This window comes from Atractosteus spatula, chromosome 1 (genome assembly GCF_055471065.1).
Source record: "Atractosteus spatula isolate fAtrSpa1 chromosome 1, fAtrSpa1.hap1, whole genome shotgun sequence".
NCBI lineage: Eukaryota > Metazoa > Chordata > Actinopteri > Semionotiformes > Lepisosteidae > Atractosteus > Atractosteus spatula.
The window spans coordinates 66,486,269-66,507,992 of NC_142706.1; the positions used below are offsets into that span (position 1 = coordinate 66,486,269).

The following is a 21,724-nucleotide window of genomic DNA, read 5'->3' on the forward strand; positions in this document are numbered from 1 at the left end:
TCCTTTCTATTAACTTATTGTTTTCCGCTTACCCACTTGTATTCTATACCACCACTTTAAGTGAATTTGAGGGTATTCCAAAAAATAAAGGTAGCTCATTAAATGAGAAGATGATCAGATATTTATCTTACTGCATCAATTCTCTATATGGTCCAGCTGTTTGCATAGATGCACAAAGCTTTAGTGGCTCTGCAAGTCACAGTTGTACTGCCATCTCTTTTGAGATTGATTTACCAGTGACATGGCACACATTCAAAATAAAATGAAAATCATCATTTCTAAATTAAATTTTCTAAAGCTTTAGTATTGAACTCTGTGTTACACTTTTAATTAAACAATAATTATACTAATACGCAGAAGTTGCTCAAACGTCAGAGGAATTATTTTTCATCAAATAGTAAATTCAGAAAAACAGTTCCATTTTCACATATTTCAGACATTTTCTTTTATTTATAGGACTAGAGTATATGACATAATATTGTTTATTCCACTAATTAATGATGTTAGGATTTTTATTACCATTAATTAATGGTACATTACATGGTACATTACTGTTGTAATCTTTAATCATGTATCAAAAGTAATTTTGTAAAGACTGTAAATATAAGATTTTTTAATGATATGTTGTAATAAAGAAAAAAAGATAAGTTTTAGATTGACTGAGTCAAATTCAATATATCACTAGGAAACTAGTTTAGAACGCAACCACAACTGTGTAAAATAACTAAGCCCCTCAGAGTGCTGTTTTCAACTGAAGTGTTTGTGTGGCTGTCATGAAAGGAAGAGTATGAATGAATCATAGTTGACATTTAACAGTTAGCAGTGCAGCTGTGCTTATTAGAAAATAGAAAATATCAGCAGAATTTTCTTTCAGCTGGTGCTGGCTTTTAACTGTAGTAGGCTGAAATGTCACACTAGTAATATATTTGCTGTTTAATAGATCCCAGTAGAGTTTGGTGGAAGAACAGAAATTAGAGTTGCAAAGTTATGAAATTAAAAATTTGCGCTGGACACAATGCCACAATGCCAATGCCTTAGACTGTGCTTTCACTCCCCAGGGATTTCGGAAACAGTGAATCCTGGTGGCAAGGGGCCAGCCTAGAGGGTGTAGAGGGTCTGGCACTTTTCTGACCTGTGGAGGTCGGAGTTACCTAAGATGGCATTTCAAATCCAGTGGCCAACCACACGCGCTCCAATAACAGTTGTTCATTATTAAAATCAATAAGTAAATCATCTCTCAATAAATAAGATTATTATTTGAATAACATGCAAGGTGAAAAGAAGATATGTTAATTATTTTGGAAAGCAATGCATCACAGACCTCCCTACTTTAAATTTTAATTTCAATGAAATTTCCATATTGCCAGTTTAGTCATTTTACACACTAAAATGTGTGACCCTATATGTATTTATTTGTTTTCCTAGAAATTATAAATACATAGTGCAATTTTGTAAGTTTAATATGCATACACAAGTGTATGATCAGAGGTATTTTTCAAGTTAACTTTTATAATGAATGAAAATGAAATACTAACGGTTACAAATCTCCAAGCATTACAAGTGCAGTATTCTGCTGTTTGTCAGTTTTGTCATATTCTAAACCTTTTTACTAACCTTTTTACTTTCTACTAACATTTCTTGGTATTTGGGAAAAAATTATGCTGCATAAATGTTACAAGAGAGGATTAAAGCTCTCCGTCAGTATTTGATATACAGTATATATATATATTCCATTAGAACACAATCCTATCATTTTCTGAAGGAAAAATAGAAGGCCAAAATTTGGAGTATTATTTTCACTCTTGCAATGTACACGCATGTCAATGTAATAGAAACTGGACAGGCATGTACTAGAAAAGGCAGAAAAAATTTTAACTGACATCATTTTGTGGTATTGATGCGCAACTTCCAATTATCCCAGAGAGAATGAGAAGAACAAACAGGAGTCTCACAGCAGTGTGCAAAAACATTGAAGCTTATGTTAAGAAGCAATAAAAATTTCAATGAAAAAGTAATATATCTCAAACTAAGTACTTTGTAATGAGAATGAGGTGTACTGTCATCACTCTTGTTATAAAACTATTGAGGCTTCGATGGCAATCTGCCCAGAAGTGAGAGAGAAAAGAATGTTCCCCTGAAACATTTTTACAAAAAAAGCAAAGTTGACAGTAAGATTCTCTACTTCAAAACACAAGCTAAACCATCTGAACCCTATTAAGCTGAATTTGCTGAAGGGGAATAAAAATGTGAAGTCATTCCAGACACCCAATATAACATTTTCTCTATAGATATTTGAAGTAATCTAAGAGTGTCCTTTAAGCCTACAGACAGAATCACATTTGTTTTGCCTTTTCAAGTAGAGAACCTTGTGACCTTGTGATAGGAGAATAATATGTGCTTTATTCTGTCTACATTAAAACCTGCTTATCTAAAGATGTGGCTGTATGCTGACACTCTCAACCCATATTTACATTTAATATTTTCTTTACTTAATATATCCATAAAAATGTAATGTAAACAATGCTATTAAATATGTTTTTCCTGATGGCTTCACATTAGGCTTTTCTCTGTGACTGTAAAGGATGGGATTCTGCTTTTGTTTGTAAGAGCCTTGGGTGCTGAGCCATTAAACCTGTTAATGTAATTAATGTTTCTCACTCTTTATACACTCCAGCCTTGTGAACCATTGCAAATTGTGGCACTAGTCAAAATTGCTTTCAGAGATGTGGGAATTGTTAGAGGTATGCCTCACAAACTCTGTCGTGGTTTGGTGGGTGAGATTTATAGCTTTGCCCAGCATTTTGGCTGCATCATTGATAACAAGTAGGTCAAAGACAAGATCCTACAGAAGGGAATTAGCACGAGCATAGAGTTCCCACAGTGCTGAAAGAGCAGGAGCTGCTTCATGCAGTGTCTGAAAGAGAAACACAAGAGGAAAGCCCAGGCCAAGCATGACTGCACCTGGTGTGAGCTGGGATAGATGCCTGCTTCACATAAGGAGGTCACTTTTTTATCTGAGGTAAGGGTAAATAAGCACTCTTTCAGGAGTTTAGTATTCTCCTTCTTGGAAACATTATCCTTTAGTGCTCACTCATACTGTGATCATCTAATATAAATTGAATGCATGTGGCAGAAAAACATTTTTAAATGGTTTAAAAATCCAAAGTAATGCCTTAGTTACCAAGTTTTGTTTTAAGAATACCCAAAGGCACTGTACATGGAATATTAATATGAGAATATCTGTTAAACTTCAAATTCTGGTGAGACACTAAGAATTGATTCTTTCAATTTCTTCATTCAGTTTCAATGAACATGTTACACATGCTATAATAAGTGTAGGCCTACTCTAAAAGTAATATTCCAGAAGCATATCAAACTGAGGGCTGTGGTGCACTAATAACTCATTACTTTCTCTTTAGGAAATACCAGATTTGCTACAGCATTGTTACCTTCTAACTTTCTAGCCATGTGTTTTAAGTTTTTTAATGAAAGGAACTTCATCATTGAAAAATGTTTTTCAGTGAAAGCGTTGAAAGTTTCAGATGAGGCTTGCAACATAATTTATTATTCTGTCAGGCCTTGAACTTACTGCTGTCGGAACAGCTGTTTGGAAATCTGTGAATCACTGCTGGAGACCCATCTGAAAGAAGAAGCATACAAGAACCAAATTATAAAGTCACTGTTTTTCATAACAAAATTAATTGCAAAATAGGCAATACATGATTATCATATCCTCTCCTGGATTTGAAACAACAGAAATAAATGAATTTAGGGTCATGTTGATCATTCTAGCTCTCTGAAATGGAGTAAATTAATCATCCAGCTTGGCTTTTAGAAAACAAAGGAGGCTGAATATCAGAAAATGCAAGGGCAGCACCAGAACCTGGTTATGAATATTAGTGAGCTAAATGTGTTTGCACTTCGTCTTAGTCAGTGAGGCTTGCTGGTTCTTAATTAACCCAGCACAGTAAAACACCAGGATATTTTGTTGTTCTCACAAAAGCCAAAGTGGTCTTTAGATGGCTGACTTGTGTGTTTGTTTTATGAGAGGACACATATTAGGACAGAATTTACTGGGCAGCTTAGTAAACACGAGTCATTGATCATTAAAGTGTAGTCATTTTTTCTATGTGTATGTTCTAAAGTGATACCCAGATCTGTCTTTGAATCCTATTAATTTAGAAAAGCTGTAATTTCATGGCAGTAACAAAGAAGGACCAATGTCATGGCTGATTAATGTGATTCTGTTTCGTCCCAAATTATTCCTCATGAAAAAAATATTTTGTACTGTCTGTTTTCCTTTACTGCCTGTACATTAACATTTAAAGGGTAATATTATTTTTCATGAATATTTGTATAGTTATTTATTTGTGATTAATACCTTGATTTTTAAATAATATAGTTAACCTTTTAATTAAATATGTTTATGAAAATAACTCAAAACGTGTCATATAATTTATATCATTTTCTTCATGATCTGCAGTGTCCCATATTGCAGAAACTTTATTTTCTGTGAGAAGTAATCTGTGCTTTTAATTATTTGAGTATTTTGTGTTGATAACCATACAGGTTTCTAACAAAAACCTGCATCAATATATTTATGGATCTCAGCATATCATTCTGTAAAACTAAATGAGATTTTAGTGCACGTGTTATGTTTGTGGCATCAAGTAAATAAAGCACCGTGAGACTCATAATTCTGAGCTGTGCACAAGGAAAATGAGATTTTATCTGAAGAGTCTACGTTGCAGAGTACACGATTTAAAAATAAAGAAAGAAAGTGATAAATCACGTTGTCTTCACACAGCTGCTGTTTTATGTTCGAACCCATTATACAAAGAGGTCAGATGCTAACAGTTAATCTATAGCACTTTTTTTGTCACTGGGTATTTTTTAAGTTCAAATAATATCAGAGTTCTAAAATCAGTTTTATATCCAGCAGTCTTTCGGATGAAAGTCCTTGAACTTAGAATAAGAAACTGCATTTAATTATCTATTTTGTCATACATTTTAACAATGATAATAGATTAGCTCGATTTAAACAAAAATCTGCATTACATAATGGTAATTAATTGTTTATTCTGCAATTTGTAATTTGAAATTGTTGGGACATACAATGCTATCAATATTCTCTGGTGGCCACTGAAACGTTGGTGTACAGTGCTGTCCTTACCATTCAGATGGTTTATTAATAACCCTACAGGTCACTCCTTTAAGCCCAGGAATGTAACTGGTTGCTCTTTTTTGAAGTGATTCAGAATGGCAATTTTTTTCCTGGATCTTGGTGACCAAAACTGTACACAGTATTCATAAGTTTTATTAATGGATTGTAGTGTTTTAACATACCATTGATTCAAATCACTTGTAACTATAAGTATCATAACATTTTTTTTTAGTGCTTCCATACATTAACAGGAAAATCAAAATCTACTCGTTCAAGTACACTTTTTAATGGTGGAGTTTCTGATTTAATATCTGTAGCTGTTTTGTGCTACCTACATGCATCATCAGCCCCCGACTCGTTCTGTTGGTAGAACATGATACTCATAATCTCAGGGTAGTGGGTTTGTGTGCCACATGGGGCGCCAGGTCCCCCATGTTGTAGGTTGGGCACAAGGCTAACATCCCTGTCCTGTAAAAAAACTAATGACAGCAGCAGGATGTTGCTGTCCCTATATGTCGGAAGGCATAACGGGCAAACATCCATCCACATGCATCATCATATAATGTCCACATTAAATGGAATGTGTTGAGTGTCTGCTGAGGTTTGAATTTGGTCTAAGACATTTTGAATTTTGTTTGCTGCCTCTACAGTGTTGGTAATTCTTCTGCTTTGGTATAATCTGTGGACATGACTTGCTTGCTAAATGATATAAATCAGGAAGAGCAGTTGGCCTAATACGGATCTCTGTGGTAATTCAGTAATTACTTTGCTCCAAAGTCAGCATTTGCCCCTTATCTGTGCCCTGTTTCCTGGTCATTAACCAATTCTTAATCTAATGATTTACCTAGAATGGATACTGCCTGTAATTTGAGAATTAATCTTTTATTGAAAGCCCTTCTAAAAATCTAAATATACGATGCCATATTCTCTGTTTGTACCCATGGTGTTTGTTAGTTGTTCAGATAACTTTAAGAAATCGGACAAGAAAGGACTGCACATTAAATTCATTCTGACTATCACAGAAAATCTTATCGACATATAAATGATCCCCTAGTTTGGTTTAAATGATTCTTTTCATAATATCACATTTAAAAAAATAGGACTTACTGGTTTAGAATTTATTGGGTCAGTTTTGTTAGTCGGTTTGATATGCTTCTTTAGTTTATGAATGGACACTTCATTAGCAGTACCCAGCTATTTAGTGGGTATAACCCTTTTTGTTGAGAAGCTACTGGAAAAGTTTTGTTAATGACCTATAAATGCCATCTCATTTAACGCTATAACAGAAGAGGTACCACCAGACCATGAATATCTGTAAATATTAAGTCCATCTAATATCTGCAACATGCCTGTTTCATCTATGCAAATATTATCTAATATGAATCTTTGCCTTTCCTCAGTCTGAGGCACATTGTCTGGTCCCTTCTCTGGGAAACACTTGAGTGAAATATTAATTTAAGTCATCAGCCATGTCCTATATAAAAGATTTACATCTTTGTCATTTGATATTCTCTACTTCTACCTTTGCTGTTATTTTGCTGTTGTAATACTTAAAAAAAAACTGTGTTCGGTTCAGTGAACGCCTATTTCGTTTTTTTCAAAAACAATATATAAAGTGCTTTCATGTCTCCTCTTCTTAAAGTCTTCCTAACTGATTTTTTAACCATTTTGGCTGCTACTTTCCTGGTTTTGTTTAGTTATTTATGGTATAAATCTGTTCTGTGCATCACTCAAAATATACTTTAAACTATAGCTATCCATTCTCTACTGATTCCATATCTAGCCTAGGCAGATTTAGAATCTACGGCTGCAGACTGCAAATTTTGATTTGTGAATGTAAAATTTAGCAGGAAATAAAGGGTAGTAGTAATTACCAGTTATATAAGCAAGTACCATATAAAGATCATTCTCACATTAAATGAACACATCTTTCCCTGTCAACATACCTTGAAGACTTTTGAGTCATAAATGTCATGTCATTATACTGTACCATACGGTGTTGCGGGAAGCCGGAGCCTACCTGGCAAGCAACGAGCGCAAGGCAGGGTACGACCTGGACGGGGTGCCAGTCCATCGCAAGGGCAAGTGCAAGCCAATCATACATGAGGAGAATTTGCAGGCCACGGTAAAGGCCGAGGGGGGAAATTTGGCCTGGACACCGGGATAACTCCCTACTCTTATTGAGAAATGCCCAGGGATCTTTAATGACCACTGAGAGTCAGGACCTCGGTTTAACGTTTCATCCGAGAGATGGCGCCCACTACAGTATAGTGTCCCCGCCACTATATTGGGGCATTAGGACCCACACAGACCGCAGGGTGGGCACCCCCCGCTGGTCCCACTAACATCACTTCCAGCAGCAACCATAGCTTCCCAGGAAGCCTCTCATCCAGGTACAGACCAGGCTCAACCCTGCTTAGCTTCAGTGGGTAGCCAGGTGAGAGCTGCAGGGTGATATGGCTGCTGGCTGAGTCATACATGTTGCTGGAAAATTCATTTCAGAAAGCTGTAATTAATGAACAAGAAAATAATAAATGTAGGAGTATAGATATGTTTGAATATAAAAAATCTGTAGCATGTTCTGAGATTTAAAAATGTGTTTTTCTTACTTTATTAGAAATACAACATTTCTGTGGTTTTAACCAGGCTTTTTTTCCAATTTATGTTGAACAGAACATCATTCCAAAATAATTTACCCCTTGGTGTAATCATATTTCCCCTTCCAAATGCATATCTTTTGTTATTACATATTTTATAGTTCAAAGGAACACAGCCTATAATAAACGTTATGTCCTTTCTTCTTTATTACAGTAAGAAATCAAATAAATTGGAAACTCATAAAGAGACAAGAAATTTTCTTTTAAAAAAAAGTCCCCGTGATTATCAAACAACTCTGCCACATTGTTATAAAACAGGAGGCTGTGTGCAGAATTGAATAAAGGATGTTCTAACAATAAAATAAGAAATATAAAATCAATATCAACACAAGCTTGCTATGCGTTTCATAAAAGTTTTACAATTGTACACCCATTATTGTCAGAGATCACCAAGCAGAAACAAGGCACATGTTTTCTTAATCTCCAGCACAATTTGGTAACAAAGTAAAATTACAAATATGTTAAAAGGGAACTGCAATGCTATTTTTATATTTCAGGGTTAGAAAGCATCAGCATTGATGAGTGCAAAGTGAAGTGTAAAACCTAATTTACTGTACATCACAAAATAGACAACATTTCCAGGTATGCGTAGCACCATAGTCTGCGATTCAGAAGGAGGCAACAAAACTTCTGGTGAGGTGAAGTAGCCCTATTACATAAAAGAAGCAGGCCTATGAGTACAATACATCTCTTTTATCCAATAGAAATATTCCTCTCGACTTCCAAAACGGTTTTGCCAACATATACTATTTATTTGTTAACTGCATACAGATCACATTGGAACATTTCTGCGGTGAAATGTCTGTTACAAAAACCCTACTTATTTGCTCGTACATCGCATTACATTAGTCATTACAGTAACTAGTGAGCAGGAAGGGGCTTCTTCACTTCACAATTCATCAGAACTCTCGCTCTCCCCCATAGTGAGACCAGGAGTCTGTGACTTGGAGTACTTTCACAGTGTTCACAATTTTGCGCTTAATTTTAAATTTGTAAAATTTTGCGATACTGTCAATGAATTTATTTTGTTACTGAGATTTACTGAGAAATTGGGACTGTAGTTCCCCTTTAACATCCATATGTGTGTATTAACAAAAACATTTAACATAACTCTACCTCTATACTAGATATTGACTAATGTGTGAATATCGGACATGAAGGAATAAAATTCACTTTGTAACTGACGCCACATGTTACCATATAGAGAAAGGGAGGAACCGGTGCCTTGTCAAATAAAATATTCTATTCAGAACTACATTTCTCTCTAAAATGGATTCTAAATTAAACTTTCCCCTATTCCAAATATTGAACCACAAAATAAGTGAGAGACATATCGTGGCCTTAATGATTTATCAGCAGGTGGTTTAGTCCTACTTAACAATATTAGCACTCTTCTCTGATTATGTTTGACTGGTTAAGGACCAATGACAGTTGTGCAAACATTAAAAAATGACCATTGTTTTAACTTACACAAAGGCATGCTGTGAAACTTTTTTTTGTATTCTGTAATTTGAGATGAATAGCATTTTAAGTAAAAATAGTGAACAAAGAAAAGCTTTCATGCTAAAATTGATTGTTAGTGAATCTTTAACAATGTTTAATGGAGCTTTGTTAGTCAAATGTCAACCCTTGAGTCCAGGCCATTTAATGTAATGTTGCTTTATTAGCCCTATACAATTTATTGCATTAGGAATTCATCTTTTTGCATACCCCATCTTGCTCTCCATGAGACACAGACACATAGACAGGGAGAGAAGCTTGGGGTCAGAGCACAGGGTCAGCCATTGTACAGTACCTCTGGAGCAGTTGGAGTTAAGGGCCTTGCTCAGGGGCCAAACAGAGTAGGATTCCTCTGCCAGCTGCAGGCTGCGGGATTTGAACCAGCAACCTTCCAGCCACAGACACAGATCCTTAGCCACAGAGCCACCGCTCCCCCCCATTGCAGACTAAAGGTACCATTACTTGTCTTCCCAAAGACAAACCAACTTTAACCCAAGACACAGCTGGTTAGGGAGTCAATGCTGCTTTCTATGCAACAAATGACACTCAGCAGGGTGGTCTGCTCTCTAAATCCGATATTACACTTGGAGAACCATTTCTCTAAACCACATATTTCAACCCAGAGGTACAAACTCTGAATTGAGGGTTTTAAAACAAAATTATTATTTCCTCAAATATAAAATTACAGCTGTGTCACAATCTGCCTATTGTGCCTCCTTCCCTTTGTGAGTGTACCTCCAACATTAAAGGAAGTAGTCCAGTAAACTGGAATGTCAACATCAATTTCTTTTCCATGTCCCAGCCAAAACCTGACCTCTAAGTGAACTCAGAGGTGAACAGAATTCTCAGCAGGTGGTATAATCCTGACACGTAAGATTATGATCACATAATGGTGCATTTGTGTAATCAACGTATATGATGGAAAACTATACTTGGTGAGCTACGATTAGATTAATTCTGAACAACACCTTCCTCTGACCTCAAACCCCACCTTGTCGGACTGCATTAATTACTTAATTTCAGCGGCATCCTGAGCAGCTCAAGTAAAGACATTCACCAGAGTGCAGGCTGAGCTCTGTGATCCAAGCCTGTATCATCTCAGTACCCGACTGTCATCTGGATTCCCCAAACGGTGGCTCACAATTAACTGTGTGTCACTGGGGTAGGTTAAGATTAGTTAGCCATGGCTTTCCTAGATCTGAGCAACACAGTGACTCAGCAACTTTCGCAGGTATGCGGTGTTGTTGGGGAGGGATGAGCCTGTCCTCTAACTGAGCTGAACCTTTTGAAAGTGATTAACATTTGTAACTTTTCTATTCTATTAAATAACTTCTATTCCATTAACTTATGACTAACGTTAACATTTTCTAATCTATTCATTTGTTTTCATTCCAAATCACAAAGGCATGACAAACATTACGGGCGATTCCAAATTTCTAAAACACTAATTTCTTAGTTTAAGAGTAAAGCTTAAGGGTAGAAGAAAGTATCTTTTTCAGAAATGAAAATCTTAAACATCTAATTTCCAGCATTAACTTACAGAATCGAAAGTAAAGGTGATAAAATACAGAGGTAAGCAAGTAAGAAAAAAATTAGACATTACAGTAGCACAATGGGGAATAATGTCCTCAGACTATAGCTATTTCATCACACAATGAGGCTGCATTTCTTTTCAAATTTTCATGCATATTTTTAAAATTAGGTAAAAAACTCACCATCACCAACAAAAATGACAATTGCTCTTCTGCTAGCAAAAAGATGATATGATGTTATTGTTAGCCGTTAAATATACAAGTACTCTCTAAGGATAATGAGCTTGCATGTCACGTAAAAGACTGGAACTGGAAGTCAAAGAGCTGATAAAGGTGTTGTTCAAGTTCTGAAGGAGAATCTAGTAGCTATAAAATATGAGTCAAAGAAAATAAGAATCCCAACATCATTCCTCATCAGGAAAAGAATCCAGAAACATGAGATTTAATTACCATAATTTTAAGTATGTATATAAAAGAAATTAGATTTCATAAGTAATACTTATCATTTATCACTAAATTGTCCATTTACTTAAATTTACTTAAATTAGCTCAACAAGCTGAAAGAAAAAACATTGATGGATTTTTTAATATCTTTACATTGTTTAAATTTACTAAACATGTAGTCCCCTCTGTAAATTCACTGGAAATTAATAAATATATATAAAAGCATCAAAAATAGATCTGTATAGATCAACATAAAAAAACATCTTTCAATGTATTAATATGAGACAAAATGCACAAAATAAAAACACAATACATAAAACAAAATCCCATATTTTTCCCCATATAAAACACACATTATCACTGCTGTGATAACACCTCAGCTGGCAATGTCCTACAACCTATCACACTAAGGAATCCTGCAAAAACACAGTCATCACAACTGGTGGGTTTAATAGTGCTTTTATGTTATCAGCCACCGCTTTCCATTACAATAGAATTCCCTCACCTTTGCCATGAATCCAAGCAACAGGGAACAACATCCAGAAAGTCAAAGGCCCAGAGGTGCCAGGGTAGGGTTTGCAGCCGCTGCCAGTGGAGAAATGCCATTCATTTGGTGATAATATTCTGTTTTTTCCTGACCATACAGTATGTGACTATACAGCAATTTTTTTCACAGTTTGAAATAGATATCCAAATGCACTATTTGGGTAGGAAAATATTTACAGTGACCTTTGGTGTGTTGCTCAATTAATAGAAAGATTTGCAGTGCTGTCGTAATCACCTATACACTTTATTAAATGTTTTATTTGAAGGTAGTTCTCAAACTTTTGACCACTCTGTGGTCAGGAGGAACATGACAGCTTACCAAAGGATTCTGGCTCCAAACAGCCACAACATTTCTTAGATGCATAGTTCAAGTATTACAATACACAACCAAAAACACTTTGCTCCTTTCTTTTAGAAGCTAATGAGCTATCGTTTAACAGAAATATTTTCTTATTCTGCCCCTGGTGCAGAATAAGCATTCTTAGGTAGAATGGTCCCCACCTATGGTCAGTCAAAAAAAAACCTGTTTCAGGCACTAACTTGGAAATTAGATCCCAAACCTGGAGAATTCGAAGCACATCCGTAACATTGTTCATTCAAAAATGGGACAAAAGCCTTACATGAATCTTGTTCAGAAACTGACAAGTAATAATATCTACATAAATTCAAAATGTTTTGGATTTTTTAGTTTGCATAACTAATAACATTCTAGAACTTAACCTTGTGAAATTCAAAATATGTATTTGGAGTTTATTTTCAACAAACATAAGGAACATTTACATATACAAAAACAGAAGATGTATGTCAGGGTTCTTATTGGGTTATATAGAACCATGGTTTATTTTTGGATGTAAATCTATTTTATTTGAGAATTGTATACTGAAGAACCCTTTTGTAGTCATTTGGTGTATGTGGCTTCAATTTTAAGGATTCAAGGATTTGCTAACGAATGGGAGCACCTCATAGAATATCTGCTTTCCTTTTTGTCATACAGCAGGATTCTGAACATGTCATTTTTTGAAAAAAGCAGTCATGGTTTAATGGCCTCTGTGACATTTCCCTTGCTTTCCCCTAGGCGTATCTGCTAGCCATATCAAACTGCACCACCAACTTTCAGATATGACACTTCAGCAAAGCTTCCTGACTGCCAGTCATCAGCAACTTGAACTATATTCGTTTAAGGTGGACGGTGCAGATTTGCATGAAAAGCTGACTCTTTTAAAATTAATGCAACAATATAACGGTCTGATATTGACTCACTGACTGTGATTAAATTAAGCATCATTTGACTAATTAACATTCAGCAGGGATTTCTTTTGAAAAAGAGTGGCATGCAGTGGTTTGCATTGCTGCCTCACATCGCTGGAACCCTGGATTCAGTTACGGAGCTGCCATCTGTATGGGTCTGCATTTGTATGTTCTCCCTTTTCTCACGGGTTCCCCCTGGGTGCTCCAATTTTCTCCAAACAGTCCAAAGACACACTGGTAGGTTAATTGGTTTCTGGGAAAATTGGTCCTGGTGTGAATGTACAGTATGTGTCTGTGTTTGTACCTGCCCTGCGATGCACTAGCATCCCATCCAGGATTTATCCAGCCTTGCACCTGTGATTCGATGGGTTAGGCTCCAGCTCCAGTTCCCCCTGTGACCCTTTACTGGTTAAAGCAGTTTAGAAAATGAATGGAGTAACAGATATTCAGGAAATATTTGAGTTATTAATTGCTCTATATTTACCATACAGGTTTAAATGTAAAAACCAACAAAATTACTGAGGCCAACAATGTAACCAGAAATTGTCTTTACAGCTACCTAGAGGCTCAGATTTTGCACCATATTGAAAAAAAGTGGGGAGTCAGTAGGGTAAAAAATCTGCCAAGGCAAATTGCCAACTCTCATGGAAAGAGATTTTCACTCGCTGTCTCAGCATAGAACTTGTATCTCTTGAGATGCACCAATAATTTACATCCTTTAAAGTAAACATTGTAATGGAGAGACATGGAGCAGTTGAGTGCAATTCTCCCATTATGGCCTTCCTAAAACTGACTGAAGAGTTGATCTCAAGAGTGGAACAGGAATTAGAATGACTGAAAAGCTTTATGGAAGGAATAAATGAGGTATGCAGACGTCTCCAAAAGGGGACCACCACTTGGAGCCCAGAAGGGTTCCATTCATTCACAAGATGCAGTGAAATACCACTCAAATTCGCATGAATTAAGGTGACACACTGACTTTAAGCTCATTTTGTGGTTTGGGTGTCAACTTTCACGACAGTAGACTAAAACACCTGAGGTGAAGCACCTGATCAAGCCCATTGTAAGGATCTGTCCTCACAGCTCAGTTCAGTTATGACTCCAGACCCCCTAACAACTACTCCGCGCTTTCATGCTGTAGTGAGCAATTTTAATTGGCTGTTTTGTTTAACTTCCTCAAATCCTGAGGGATATGTAGATTTTTTGTTGTGGTTAATATGGGATCCTCCTTATTTTAACAACATCTGATAGACATTTTTAAGGAAAAAGAATCATTGATTTTGGTAGGGTTTTAATTTCTGGCAAGAAAGGAAATCCTGAGTGGAAAAACATTCAGGGTTGCTCTTCCAGCCCTTTACAATCAATAAATAAAATACTGATCCAAGACTTGTTAGGGAAAACAGACCTGCTTTACATCTTAATGAATACATGTGCCCATTTTCTAACTGTTTTATCCAATACAGAGTTGCGGGGGAGCCGGAGCCTGTCCCGACAAGCAACAGGTGTAAGGCGGGATACACTCTGGATGGGACACACACTAACACCCTTCCATTTTCCCAAAAGCCAGTTAACCAGCCAGAGCAAAAGAAAACCCACATGAGCATACAAATGCCATGCAGATAGCACTTCAGGTCCAGAAATGAGCCCATGGCCCCCGCCTATCTTAATTTCTCTGAACTTAAAAGAGAATACATTTTCACAACACATAGTTGAGATCTTTAGTTTTTAAAGGTCTATGGTTTGACGTTTCTCAGTAGTTTTCAGCAGGTGGTTCTTTATTGTTCCGTGTATACATAGACCATCTTTTCTCTGTAAGAAACCTTTTCAAAGCCCTTTACAGTCATATGACAACTGGAAGAAATAGTAGAAAGTAGAAATACAGGAAACACAATAGTGTTGGAAACATTCTTGAGGTTTACAAATATTTGACAAGGGAGTTAAGTAACATACTTAGAGCATTCTACAACCTGATAATTACTTTGCAAAAAACTATTGAGAATGCCAGGTTTTAGAACAAATATCATAAAGGAAGGTAACAGGTTATGGGAAATCATTCTCAGTTTAGCTATTCAAGGCTACATTCCCTCAACTTGTCAAAGTGTTAAACTTAAAAAGTTCTCTGAATGTCCTAACAATGTCCAATAAGAAGTTAAATGGAAATTATAAGTAGGTTGTCATAGAATAAGAGTTAAAATATATTCTTTTGCAAGCATTATTTATTAGCTTAGTCTACAATCTACAGATAAAAAATATTCTACTTTTGTTTAAATACATGATTTCCTTAGAATTTTATTTTTCTGTAAATAACATATTTGTAAGATGAACTTTTTGCACTGTATGGCAACACTATTATATAATTATGTTCATATGTAAACATCAGGGTATCTAGAATGGAATCGGAATGGTATTCAGATATTTTACCAAAGTATTTTGTGCTGCTACATGGAGTGTTTATTTTGTCAGCCTGAGGTAGCTATTAAGGGTACAGTAGCTGTGTTATGTAATTATAGGCTTAAGTGTATATGATGCAGCTTATGTTAAGTTTATTTTAATTAATTTACACCTTTAAGACTGTTTTTGAAAAATTATGCTAATGTATTTATCTATCTATCCATTTTCTAACTGCTTCAGCCAATTCAGAGTCACAAGACAGCCAGAGTCTATCCTGGCAAGCAAAGGGCACAAGACATTATACACCCTGAACGGGATATTCTGGGCGGATAGATTCTGACTCCCCTGTGACCCCAAATTTTAAGAAGCAATTACCAAAATGGATGGATGGATATTCTAAATATCTTTTATAATTTACATGACATACCATGAGAGCTACCATGTGAGTGAAATTGCTCATAACAGTCCAGATGTGGTGTGCTTTAATCATTTGTTTTTTCTCAGAAATGTCACTTGTAAGAGTGGCAAGTGGACACTAAGTCTATAATTCTCAATTTTCCTAAGGTGTAATCTTTTAGTTTGCAGACTTTCAGCAGTAGCTCCAGTATCACTTATATTTAGCAGGTAAAAAGGATGAACAAAGGGTTCATATCTGACAGATTAGGTTTCTTTGTCAGACCTGGCCTGAATCTCTTAAAGATAATTTTGCCATCATTTGCTCATAGCTTTGAAAACCTGATCTTTTGAGCTGCGGGAGTTATGAGTGGATGTAGTGCCATCTAGTGGTGGAAGAGGGAAAATATTTAGTGCTTAAATCCACCGTCACAATGTACAGTATATCTGTTTTTTCCTGTCTCCTTTAGATCAGCATCTTTATGACCCATTTATCTAACTATGGAAATGACCGCTTGGGTCTCTACACATTTGCAAACCTGGCCAACTTTGTTCAGTGTTGGACCAACCTCAAACTGCGTACTCTGCCGCCAGTCCAGCTGGCTCACAAATACTTCCAGCTCTTCCCCGAGCAGAAGGAACCTCTTTGGCGGGTACGTGAAATTGTGCTTAGAGAAAGCTGTGTCTTCTAGTGAGAGAAAATGTACATAATAAATCAGGATGTTTTCTTAACAAATGTGTAGCATTTGCCAAAAGAGCATGAATATTTCATATTGCATTTGATTGGTTAAAAATCAGTGAATATTTTACCACCATTTAATTGAGAATTATGAACCCAAAGCATATTTTATAATAACCTGATGGTTTATATTCTTGAAGGTTGTTTAAAGTCAAAAACTATACACGTGTTTAATTACAGTACATAGAATTGATTATGTGTGGTACTTATCCTTTGAGATTTTCTTTCAATCAGCACTTTTATTGCTTTACATATCATTACCAGAACCCATGTGATGACAGAAGACACAAGGATATCTGGTCAAAAGAGAAAACCTGTGATCGCTTGCCCAGATTCTTGGTGATTGGGCCTCAGAAGACCGGTATGTAGAGTCTATGATGTTCAGTACCTCTATTAAATACAATACCTAAAAACAGCCTTTAAAATTAATTGAAATGTATACATGGTTTTCTATAACAACCCATCTAAAAAAATGTAGTGTATATATACTGTATAATTCATGAAAGAGAGCTTCATACAGAGGGTTTATTGTTATTATCAGAAATGTCTTAGATGGCAGCTGGACTTTTTTCTAACTCAGCTTTTTCTTTTAAATAGGGAGGAAATAACGGAAAGTCTGACATTTACTTTCAAAATAAAATTCTGTATGTCTGTGGCTACAGTAATCCCTTCTTAGATTGAGAGTAATATATTGCCTGGCCACTGCTCTGGGCAGAGGTCTTAATAACAGGCCAGTAGAAATGAAAGTACACAGATCAGCAGGGTATGCATTTACTTACTAAAGCCCAAGAACAAACTCTGGAATCATCTGAGCAGTAGAAAAAAAGGAGCACTAGAAAAAGAAATGTTTTATAGTTTTGTTTTTGTAAATGTCTTTTTTTTAAATAAACATATTGCATATATTTTTAGGAGAAATGTCTTGTAAACATAGGATGAACAGATGCTTTTCAGATTGCCCTAAGGCCCCCAGAAGTCGTTATTAATGCAGAAGTAGTTCTTCATTTTCTTGGCACACAGATCTTTTTTACAAGCCAAAAGAATAGAAGCTCACTTTCAAATCAGATAATTTCTAAAATATGAACATCAATTATTTACCTTACCTTAGAGTTATTATTAATTCCAATCAATGGCTTTACTCCCTGTTTTTTAAACTAATAAGACATTACAAGGAAAGATTGTGCTTCACAATATGTACTATTTGTTATAATTCTTTTGTCAATGCAATAATTATTGCAAAGGAAATTTAGCTACAATATACTAAATGCTTACTTGAATCGAGTATTATTTAAATGGCAAATCTTTTTATGCTTCTTAAGGTCCAGCCTTTGAAATGTCTGATAGTTAAATCTGTTTTCCAAGGTAGAATCTTACATTATAGTGTAAACACCTACATTGCATTGAATACCATGTTGTATTCAAATCTTAGACATAATCAGGAGTTAAAATATACTGTATGAATATTATCATCACCTACAGTATATATTTAAAGACTCCATTAGAGTTTTCTACTATTATAACAACTTTGAATGTTACATATAAGCTTTAGTCTGGATGAGAAGACATCAAACATCATAACAATCTGTAATTCATATTGATGAGTATCTTTACAAACGATCAAACAAATCCAAAGTAAACTTACATGAGCAGGCAAAATGAAGTGTTGTAATAGCTAATTCATCTCATTTACTAGTCAAAATTAAATGGCTCATTGTTGGGTGTTTCTCATCTTTAAAATATTTTCTTCTTCCCTGCATTTCCATAGAGCTGCAGGAAATGTTACTTTTTGTACTACAAAATATAGATGTCTCAGATTTAACTATGAACTCATAGCAAAACGGCTAGCATGGGTGTTTCTGCATCAAGAAGGAAAATAGAGTGAAAAGAATTAAAACAATGCAAAGTGTTTCACTTTTGTTCTGCTATCTATATAGACAGTGCATGAATATTAACAGATCAACTGTCAACGTTTTCTCCTGCAATACATGATTCAGTCCACTTTTTTTTTAATTTGTTCCAAATGTCAAAGTTACATGTTTTCTTTTGTTGCTCCTTTATACAGTACGTCTCTATTGTCCCTGGTTGGAACTGATTGTTTGAACGACTACTTTCAAAAACTGAGAAACCGAGTCTTCTCTTAAGTGAAAATAACCTATCTGTGTTTCAGATAGAACTGAAATGTGGCTAAGATTGCAGAAATAAATAAGGAAAAAATTCAAACCTCACTGTTGTTGCTGACACAGAGATAGGCATTGCATCTGAATCTGTTCTGCAGATTAAAAATGCATGTTCTGTTATCAACAGTTTTCTTGTGTAAATTAAACTGGATTGAAAATCTGCTTCCTTTCGCCACAGTATAATGATGGACATGCTGAGAATTTCGTCTGAGAATCAAGAGCAACAATATAGGAAAATTAGTTTAGAGGTTTCTTGTTTGGAGTGAACCATTGCAGAGTTCAATGTATATAATGTAGAACAATGTATAAACTCAAAAAAGAAATAACCATTAAGAACAAATGTGCTCTTACTAATTAAATGTGGGATTTGTGACCTTTTTAAATAAAATTGCATAGTTCATTTGATCATTTTAAATGTCTGTTATTTTTTCAAAATGTTGCTCATAGGCAGTTTGTCGACCTCTAATGTGTCCGAGTTCAAACTGTGCATCTGTGGTGGAGAATACTTCCTCATTTCCTCAATTAGTAAATAAAAGGGTTTATTTTTCATTAAAACAGATTAAATAGAAGTGCTACCAGTTCATTTTTAGGTCAGGCTAAGATTAAGCTATGTGACGTACAATATCCAAATAAATCAATAAAAAAGATATGGAAAAGGTTAAATGAAAGAGCCTGGTCAGCAACACTGATTGCTATTAGGTCTGTGAGTATGGATAGCAAAACAGATTTGTCTAACAAAACACTAGTGGGATTCACTATCCAGGGTTAAATCATTTCTAATCCAGCCATTTCATATTATCCATGAACTATAAACTGAAATGATAAATTGGTTGATATTGGATGGTAGTCCTGATTGGGATGCTGTCTAATATAACATTATATTATATTCTAAAAATCACCACACGATATAACAGTACAAGATAAAGATTTCTCCCAATTCTTTCTGTAACAGATGCAGTCATGCTATGACTGGCACATACTCACACATGTTTTAGGAATTTCCTGTAGTACAGCATAGACACTATGTGACTCTTGGATATAACTGGTTTAACTGTGCTGATGAGTACCGGGCTCTCATTCAATAACATCTCACAGGTTTCTGTAAATAATCAGGCGTGACATCTAAAGGGTGTAACTGCAGCCAGAAAAACAGTTTTTGTATGACTGAGATGCCCCTGGCTCATGTTTGATTGATTTCAGTTATACATTTCTAAAATCATCGACTCCTAGAAGAAGTACATCTACAAAACATTGTGCTAGTGCAAATAATGTATCAGTTTCATTTTCAATAAACACCTAGGGGTGGTTCAGATCCTTTTTTGTATGTGCAAAAAGGGCTTATCTAGCTTCCATTCTCTTCGTATTTGTTTTGTTCTTTTGTGATCTATTTTTATGTTGTCATATTTATTATCTTATGTGCTAAAATCATGATAAAATTATATATTGGCGGTATCTGTCTTTTTTTTGCAGGAACTACAGCATTGTATCTATTCCTTATAATGCATCCTTCAATAACCAGCAGTTTTCCTAGTCTGAAAACCTTTGAGGAAGTTCAGTTCTTTAATGGCAACAACTACCATAAAGGCATTGATTGGTAGGAATTCTTTTTCTTAACTATATTAAAATTGTAGGTTTACTTTGTAACTTTCCTGATGTGTAGAGTTTCATTTGCTTCAATGCTTTAACAAAAGAGTGATAAAAATTATCTTAATTCTGTTGATCAGAAGAAAACTGGAAGCATATAGAATGTATTCTCTGCACAAAGTACATTTTAATGTAACATGTTTTGTTTGTTTAAAAAATACTAGAGGAATTTATGGTTCTTGGGAGAGGTGGGGTCTGGATAGACATTTTAATCTTAAGTTGTAAACATTTTTCAAAATTAGTAAAGAAAATTTATTTTGTACATAAATATACAGTGCATCCATTTGAACATTCATGTTAATGTGTTTTTGCATTTTCCTTAAAAAGCATTAATTTATATTGACCAAAATTAAAAAAAGTCTGAGAATGAAAATAAGAAACTCCAAAATTATTCTGTTTATAAAGAAGATTTCAACATGAGACAATTTTTAAGAAACCTAATTATTAGTATGAGCTGGTTTTATTGTATCTCTTTAGTGAATTGATTAATGTGTTGCCCTTCATGAAAGTTAAAACAATAATGCATTGGATTATAACATTTCTGAAAAATGTTCTTTAATGTAATTTCAAAGTCCTATATTTTTCAAGTTTGTACTGTATAGCTATTTATAAACCTTCGTTTTTGTGTCTGTGATTATATCAATTTCCAGTTTATTCACATTTTTCTCTACCCATGATTTATACTCTTCAGTAAAAAATACATTTATTGTACTTTGTATAGTGCATTATTTACAGCATTGTATTTCTGATTAATCAGCAATTACACATTGATTAAATTAGACTTGCAAGCCCAGGAAAATGACAGAATAAGAAAATTTAGCTTGTATTTAAATGCCTTGTATCGTAAAGAAAAGTTGTGATTTATGGAGCACTAGATTACTTTTAATACTTTTACTTTTAAGTGGTTAGAATTACTGCCTCACAGCACTGGGGAACTCAGTTCAGTTCTGGACCTTAGGTGCTATCTGTGTGGAGTTTGTAGTGGTTTGTGTGGATTTCCTCTGGGTGCTGTGGTTTCCTCCCACAGTCCAAAGCATGCTGATAGGCCTTCTGAGAAAACTGGCCCTGGTGTGAGTGTGTGCGCGTTTGTGTCTGTGTTTGCCTTGCAGTGGACTAGCATCCTGTCCAGAGTGTATCCTGCCTTGCACCTGATGCTTGCCAAGATAGGGCCAGTTCCCCTGCAACCTTGTATTGAATAAAAGCCATTAGAAGTTGGATGGGTGGATAGATTGGATGGATACAGTTGGGACCTGTATTGATAAGAAAGATCACTGGAGCAATGGAAAGTACAT

At 35.3% G+C, this 21,724-nt stretch overlaps 1 protein-coding gene across 1 annotated transcript in view; it reads left to right on the forward strand.

Annotated features, from left to right (window-relative positions):
- ndst3 (N-deacetylase/N-sulfotransferase (heparan glucosaminyl) 3) overlaps positions 1-21,724 on the forward strand; it is a 102,155-nt gene that overhangs the window by 65,244 nt on the left and 15,187 nt on the right. Inside the window, exons 6-8 of the mRNA XM_088917985.1 lie at positions 16,346-16,528; positions 16,879-16,975; positions 20,259-20,382. Of these exons, the coding sequence (XP_088774111.1) occupies positions 16,346-16,528; positions 16,879-16,975; positions 20,259-20,382 (404 nt within the window). The remainder of the gene's footprint in view (positions 1-16,345; positions 16,529-16,878; positions 16,976-20,258; positions 20,383-21,724) is intronic.